Source organism: Anarrhichthys ocellatus, unplaced genomic scaffold, assembly GCF_004355925.1.
Source record: "Anarrhichthys ocellatus isolate YVR2014 unplaced genomic scaffold, GSC_Weel_1.0 scaffold61, whole genome shotgun sequence".
Lineage (NCBI taxonomy): Eukaryota > Metazoa > Chordata > Actinopteri > Perciformes > Anarhichadidae > Anarrhichthys > Anarrhichthys ocellatus.
Genome location: NW_022280091.1, coordinates 1,526,927 through 1,535,208, shown reverse-complemented (window position 1 = coordinate 1,535,208; position 8,282 = coordinate 1,526,927). Strand labels below are relative to the sequence as shown.

Sequence of the window (8,282 nt, the reverse complement as noted above, 5' to 3'; positions counted from 1 at the left end):
CCCCCCCCCCCCCCCCCTCTGTGTGGTGTAATCTAAGCTTATATCTTACTTTGTTGACCGTCTATCTATATGAGCATTTAGTGCATGTGCACGTCGTCGTAAAAAGCATACCAGTTCCCCCTCAGGTAAACACTGATAACACTCGCCATTTTTACCGTAGTTTGCTCTGTTAGCGCCGTTAGCTGCGAGCCGCTGACTCAGCCGCCGCCATGTAGAGAGCCATTTAGAAGTAATCAAAATGTTCCAAATCATGTAAATAGCAACTTTAAACACTTTTTCTAAAGACTTTTTTTTGCTTATCTAAAAAAAAGTTAATAAATTAATTAAATAAGTTCTATTACAAGCACCAACACTACAACTGCTAGTGTAGATGTAGTAGTGTAGAATTTGCAAAGTTAGGACTTAACTGAAGATATATCTGATCAACATATAAACTCCAGAGTCCAAACAGTGCCAATGTATCAGTATGACCTTTTTTTAAGTGTCCAGTGAGCTGCCATTGTTCGCCAGTTACGGACAAAACACAGTAATTGGTGCTCTCTGTGTTGCACGCCAGTTGCACTCAGTCCTCAGTGGCCCACTCTTACTCCACGGCCCATTTCCTGTCTCATTTTCTATCTTTTAAGAAGTCCATAATAGCCGAAACAAAAACAGGGCGAGCATTATGCTACATCAGTAATAAGTGGAAACCCTCAGAATGGCCTCTTTCCTTGGCCTGTTTCCTGAACTGAGTATGAAAAAGAACAAAAAGAAAACAGAGCAGGGCAGGAACATGGAAAGTTTACCTTTACAGTATACACTTACTAATTTATACTGATCCTAAACAGAAAAGCATAGACACAATATAGAAAAATATACGGTCTGCATTCAACAACAAAATCAGACTTGAATGAATCGACTCGTTGCCGCGTTTTCTGACGAATGGGAAAATCATGCAGTTAAGGGGGTTAATTTATTCCTCATCTTCATTGAGTGAGGGAGCGGAGCGAGGAGGGGAGTAAAGGAGCGGGGCGGCATTGATTGTATGTATTTATCTCCCGCTGGTCAGCACTCTGGCTTGTTGCTGTGCACTCGAGGTCATTCTCCACATTGAATCCCCATTGATCTCCTCTTTAGAGCCTCCTGAGACACCCCCAAAGCTCCATTATGAGAGTGATCACACTCTTAAATCGTGCACCAATAAACACGTGTGCATACTCATGAATAGAGCAACACAAAACCCATGCCGCAAGTACATTAGCATGTTTTTTTGCACAGGGGCATGTGCATCATTATGCATGCACAAACAACCGCACACACGCACACATTTTCGCAGCGAGGCCCCCCCCCCCCCCCCCCCCTTCACACTCGCACACTGATCGGTAGAAACCAAGTTTAACGCTGCCTCTCAATAATTCCTTGTACTGTGCCTCCTAACTGCGTGTAAGAGCATGCATTAATTCAGACATCATTTAATAAGACACCCAGCCAGACTGCCTTGACCACTCCATAGAAAGGTGCTGAAAGGCAATTACGCTGGGCAAATAGCCCTTCAGGCTCCAGGGGCCTAAGCCCTTCCATCCAGAGGAGGGGAGAGGGGGGGGGGAGGGGTGGACTTTAAACACCAGAGTTGAAAGAGTCACTCTGGGTTACACAGTATTCCTCGCCCTTTCAGTCAGACACAGCGATGGTGGATCTAAATGAGTTGACCTGCAAAATGGAGTCACGACCTACCCGACCTGGGTCGAAAATGGGTCAGAACAAACCGTCAACACAACATTGGCACATTATCACCTCATAAAATTACTGTTGCAAGCGCGTTAGCAAACAGCTACATATTTATGCATTGAGCAGGCAAACGTACAGTAAGTACAATATTCCTTCTCCTTTTTGCTCTGTTTTGGTCTCCACCAACGCCTTCGGAAAATACTTGACTTTTAGCAGCCAAATGCTCCATAATGTCCACCAGCTGGCTAACCTATTCTGTATGCTACCTGCACAGCACCAAACCGCCAACAATCAGTTTGTCAAAGCTTTTTGTTAAAAACGGCTGACTGTGATCGTGTTTTAGGGGTAATATGTATGTAACTCCATTGGCAGATTTGGGTCTCTGTGAAGAGATAAACCTTTCAACAGCAGTGTTGTATAAATGAGTCAATAATAAAGCAACTTCAAACACAGGTTGAAGTGTCCTCAGCCCGTCATCATAAGTGGATGTCCTATATGAAAGCGGTATCAGTTCCTACTCCCTCCAGACACTCCTGGCTCCGTTCTCGAGGAGTGCATTACAATTAAAGTAAAGCCGCTGGGGGGGAACTAAAGAGAAGGCTGGCAAGTAGTACAGTAAAAGGCAAGAGGCATTTACAGTATGTAAGGCTCAGCATAATATCATTAGAGTTATATTCCTCTAAAGGTGCAGATCAAGGTAGTTTTTACAAGTTATTCCTTGGGTTGACTTAAGCAGGAACGTTTGCAGCTCTGCAGACAATTTAAACGGCACTGATATATCCAGGACACTCTCTAAAAGTTTTTTGTTGGTTTGTTTTTTAATTCTGCAGAAACACGTAGATACCATGGGTGGGGTGGTGGGGGAGCAGTCATAATTGAGAATCATGACGGCACAGATGGTGCTTTTCCTTTTTCTTCCTCCTTTAAGTCATTTTGCAGAATTAATTATTAGAGGAAGATTAGTGGCTGTAAGTATTCCGTATGTCACAACAACAGAAAAAGCATTCATCATTATGAATATTAAAATGAATGGATATTAAAAGCATTACGAATATGCCAAGGTATTCCACGTGAAGAATACCACAGCCTGTCCAATAAATTTAGCTGGGAACAGTACTCAAGTCTGCAGCTTTTTCCTGCTGAATACCCATGGTACTAAATAGAAAAAAAGTACTTGTGAATGGCAGGAGGAGGAGGGGGAAGGTGGAAAAGTGAATAGAGTTGAAAGTGGGACCTACCATTGTTGCCGAAGTCCAGCGAGTACTTGACCACGTGGTAGTTATTCCACACGTACAGCAGGTTGTCCCTTGGGTTGTAATCCACTGCAGCGATATACTGGTAGGAATTCGGGAAAGGTATGCCAACCGTCATCTCCTTGCTCTTATCCGTGTTGTACATGTAGTCGATTTTGTTCCCCGTCCCTTCGTTGTCGTCGTCTTCGTAGACGGTCTTGACCACGTACAGGACTCCGCAGATCATGAATGCGTTGGACGCGGATCGTTTGTCGTAGCTGGTGTCCCACGAGCCCTCGATGCGCAGGGTGTAGGGGTTGAGCTGGCTCACCACGATGCGCCCGTTGTTCTGCTCCGTCGCGTAGATCACCCACAGCCCGTTCTCATCCACCGCCAGGTCGATGTCGGACTTGCCTCCCCAGCGGTAAGGCGAGGTGTCGTGGTAGTTGGCGTTGGCGATGATGGCCTCGCCGCTCTTGATGCGGGTGCGCAGGTCGAACTTGACAATGTTGCGGGTGCGCTCCTTATTGAAGAACAGCGCGCCATCGTAGACGACAAAACCGGTTCCATCCACCCGGTGTGGCAGTTTGTAGGTGGTGGTGGGACGGCCCGCGATGAAGTCCTCCTTTGACGAGTACTCTGTCAGCGTGTCCGTGCGGTACGGCGTCCAGGGCATGTAGTAGATCTTGTCCGAGGCCTGCAGCGGGTCTTTGCACCACGCGCCTGACTGGTGGTCCGACTCGAAGAGATGCTCACTTTGGTACACTCCTCGCAGAATGCCAGGGCAGAGAAATACTGATGGAACAAATAACAACGCATTAGATCCATTTTTATTCTGTAAAATGCCAACCATTTTCTCCCCGGATTTTGTGACAATGCCTTAGAAACGTTTGCCTCTTTTCATAAATGTCGAATTGTGTTGCAACTCAAGCTTAACCACCAGTGAGTGACGATGACACGATAGGCCTACTGTGTTGTGATTCGGATGTTGTATAGTTACTGTCATTCTTAAGAACAGCAACAGCATGCCTCCCATTGAACAGATAATACCCTGCTCTCACAGCTAAGAGAAAAAGAGAAAATGGCACATTTTGTTCTACTCCCCACCCCTTTCCTTCAATTCCCTGCTTCTCCCTCCCTCCCTCCCCAGCTCCTCATTAGTCTCATAGCTGTTTCTTTCTTTTCCCTTCCCTTTCTATCTCTGTCAGGAGCAACCAACTGTAGAGCCGAACATGCCTTTTATCGCCTGCTGTTTCTGCAATTGTTACAATAATTCATTTCCCACTCGGTTCGCGGTATTCCCATCTTTGAATACTGGGGTTATGTTTTACGAGTGATGTGGGAGACGTAATAAATTCTGGGAAGCCAGTGCGACCAGAGTGGTGGGGACCTCTTTGTAATTTAACTGGAATGTTGTCCCATATACAGAGAGACGGGCCAGATGTGCACTGTGGTCTCCCAATCCGTCCCCAATAACAATTTCCGATCCCACGCAAAAAAGGGGGGGGGGGGCTGGGAATGTTGATTGAGTTTCCATGGGCTGTTTCAAAGCACTGGAGCAATTTCCATATCATGGGAAAGCATTTTGAAATATTAAATGTCAATGTGATTCTCTGTTCATTGGCCCCTCATAAAAACGTGCTCGACCCGCGGAGAGTTTGTTGAGTGACATTCTGCGCGATACCATGAAATAATATGGGCCCGGAGTGTGTCTAATGAGAACCAGTGTTTCTAAATTGCCTCTATACGCTGAGATCAAGCTGGCTTAAAATAGCAGCAGTGACTTTGAAAGGGATGTCATTCCACCACGAGGTACAAAACGCTTCAGGCGCTGGCATCAAAAAGTGACACCCCCAACCCCGCCGTTGTTTTTTTTTTTTTAGCATGCGTGAATGCGGGGAATGCTCATTTCACAGGCTTACCTTTTTGTTCCACTTCTGCATGAGCCATAGGCAAACAGATTTGAAGAGGGGGGAGAAAAAAAGAGACAGAGAGAGAGAGAGAGAGAGAGAGAGAGACAAGAGACAAAAATAGATTAATGATGCAATAATAAGGAAATCATGATAATACAATCTCAGATCTTCATAATCATTCTCATATTTCATCCTAACCTTGTGAGAGTGCCAGGATGCTCTCCATGTGTGATCGGTAATAACATTACGTAAGCATCTGAGGGGGCTGCGCTGCAACGGGGTAGCTATCTGACAGTAATGCATCTTGCATATGTCCCGCACACATATGGGGGGGCAGACACACACGTGCCATGCAGACACAGAGAGAGGCAGAGGAATGCTGATAGCATGATTCACAGTAGCTATGGCGACCCTATAGTGCGGGACGAAATAGATAACGAGCTCTTTAACGTATGCTAATAGCAACAGAGCAACAAAAACCGGAAAATTGATTTGATCACCGGGATTGCATTTCAGTCGCCCCGCAACGAAACGTGCACACTCATATGGAGCCTCTTAAACATATGAATTCCATACCACCTTGCTCCCAGGGGGGACTGAGTGGAATGTGAACATGGCAGAAACCTAATCCTGCAGGCAGTGCCCTTGTGTCTTTCAAGACCGTTAGAGACCTGCTGAATGGAACCAGTCCCCCGAGAGAGGATTGGAGGGGAGGGAAGAGGAGACGGTCCTCAAAGGAAAAACATTTGGAAGGACTTCCGGATGGCACGTGTTTATTTAGAAATATATGTATATATATATATATATATATATATATATAGCACAATTGCTGTACATATTGCATGGTCCATGCATAAATTCTTTACATCCAAAAGTCATCACCAGCCTGGAGACGTGTATATATACAAACACTTGTGATGCGCAGAAACATGCACACACACACACACACATCAAATCCTCGGCTCATGAAAAATGCATGGTAACTGGTGCGGCTTAGCACAACTCCCCGATAAATAAGCAATCTCTGGGAGGAGATCGTGTTAAACCTAAAACAAGTGTGTGTGTGTGTGTGTGCCGTTACTAGTAAAGATATAAAACGGTTCACCACAAGGAAGCAGTTCCCCTGTGAGAGAAAGCTGTGAGAGAGAGCAGATAGTGTGTCCGTGCAGAGCATGGAACGACGGATATTGATGTAGCGAACACGCACACACATAAACAATACAAAGAGACACATTGTGGTTGAGGCGAGGGGGATTAATGACACAGAACAACAAGGACACCTGAGGTTCTCATACAGCCTTCCCAGACACAAAGCAAAAACGCGCAGTTCAAGGTTGACAGCGGCTAATAGATTTCAAAATGAAAGTGTGGCAGCAACAAGTACACCAAATCGCAAACAAAATGTCAAACAAATGTCATTCAATTTGTGCCGCCGCTTGTTGTTTCGCCGGATTAAGGGACGACCCCGTTGGTGACCTCATCGCCAGATTTGGTTTTGATCTCCGTTTTTTCCCCCACAAATCGCAGCCGTTCATCGGCTGGATTCGACAGAGTGCATACATACAGTAGGCCGGCAGGCACGTTCAATGAAAGGTTTTCCCAAGGTCGGCTCAAGCACGCGCGCCGATGCGACAGATGAGAGGCCTTTTGTAGCGCTGCCGATTTAGCAACAGGAGTGCTGAGAAGAAAAGAAAAGCATGGACTACGACAACTCAACTTCTTTCCAGAAAAGCGTCAGAGAGAGTATCTTTGACCGATCGTTTGCAAAACCACTTAGACTGCACTATTGACTAGTTCAAAAAAAAGAAAAAAAGGTCCTCTCATTTATTCCTAGCAAGGCTTTGGATGAATAGTAGAAAACAACGGCCCTAACAGAAGCGCTCTGCTGTGACAGCGTGTCACTTGTCTCGTTTCATATTCGTTAAAAATCATCTAAATATTCATTATCTGCGTTACTTTCTCCTCTCAATCTTTTCCCTGAACTTTAATCACATGAACAGCTCGGATGCCTTCTCCGTCTTCTCTCTCTCTGTTTCCTAAACATACTCGCACAGAAGCCGCGTAAACCCGACTGTGCCGCGGTGTAAAGATAATTAGCATTTTTATTGAAAGCATATGGTTTATTAAGTAGGTATTCGTTGAGGAGGAAAGACTGGCTGTGTGTGTGTGTGTGTGTGTGTGTGTGTGTGTGTGTGTGTGTGTGTGTTTGCGTGGGCATGCTCGTGTTCCTGCAGACGAGTGGCGACAGCGGTCCTCACCACCACTATCTCTGATCTCCGATCAGCTCAGCCCAGCTAAAGCCCAAGGTCATTTGTGGGAACAAGGGAACAAGGGACCGCCCCCCCCCCTGGCCCCTCTCTCTTCATTATTCTATTATTCCTCTCCGTCCTCACTCCGTCCTCGCTCGCCCCCTTCACGCTGGGCCCCTTCTCCTCGTTCTCCGTCACGTGCTCTGTATCTCTCCTCTGTATCCCCCCCTCCTCCCTCACCCTCAAACCCAAACCCCGTCCACCTCTCGCACCGTGTCCTTTTTTTTATCAGTTAATTCAGTCTTTCTGCTCTTCGTCTGCTGCCCTCGTCTAACCTATTTTCTCTCTCTATCTCCGTCTCGGCCGTCGCTCTCGCTCCATTTTCGCTTCAGTCTCTCTCTCTCTCTCTCTCCTTCTGTCTCTTTGGTTCCCGTCCATCTTTTCCCCTTGATGTCTCCAGCAAGCACGCAAGCGTCTCGCACATGTGCACACACAAACACTCACATACAGTAAACTGTACATGCACACACAAGGACAGAATCCTGGCCAATTGTTTCCACGACAACACACACACACACACGCACACGCGTGGCTCTTCTCATGTTATCATGATGAAGTTATTCCAAAGGTCCAATCTGACAGAAGTCTTTAATTGGACAGACAAGAAGGTGATTTTATCTTTTAATTAGCTCTCCTACTGAGCCACGTCTATTGTCTAAAATAGACTGCATGGGTATTGCATAACATATCACTGGCTTTTCTGATTAATACACTAAATGAGGTAGTAGGCTAATTGGTTCATAACGACAGTCGGAGAGACGGGGGTCCGCTGCATGAAGATGAGGAAATGGATAGACACAATCCCGGCCTTTTTTCTTTTAACATGACCACGAATGATACGATACTCATCATCATATATCTTTTTTCCTTTTTTTCTGCAGCATTAGCTCATCTGTAGAGATTAACATGCATCTGGCTTGGAGAAGTACTTTGTACAGTAGCGTGCTAATGTATTAGATATTTATAGTCCGCCTGCAGTGCCATGAACAAGTATACACAGGTGACTAATTACTGCCAAAGCTAGCCGGGCTAGTTTTGGCACACGACCGCCACACACTCGTACCGCGAGGAGAGCCAGAGAGGGAAAAGGGAGAGAGAGAGAGAGAGAGAGAGAGAGAGAG

The 8,282-nt window shown here is 46.0% G+C and overlaps 1 protein-coding gene across 7 annotated transcripts in view; it reads right to left on the bottom strand.

The window, feature by feature from the left end:
* adgrl3.1 (adhesion G protein-coupled receptor L3.1) overlaps positions 1–8,282 on the bottom strand; it is an 85,320-nt gene that overhangs the window by 51,851 nt on the left and 25,187 nt on the right. For all 7 annotated transcript variants that reach the window (XM_031872012.1, XM_031872014.1, XM_031872015.1 and 4 more), the window contains exons 4-5: positions 4,862–4,876; positions 2,946–3,734 (exon numbers count right to left, since the gene is read on the bottom strand). In XM_031872012.1, coding sequence (XP_031727872.1) covers positions 2,946–3,734; positions 4,862–4,876 — 804 coding nt within the window. The remainder of the gene's footprint in view (positions 1–2,945; positions 3,735–4,861; positions 4,877–8,282) is intronic.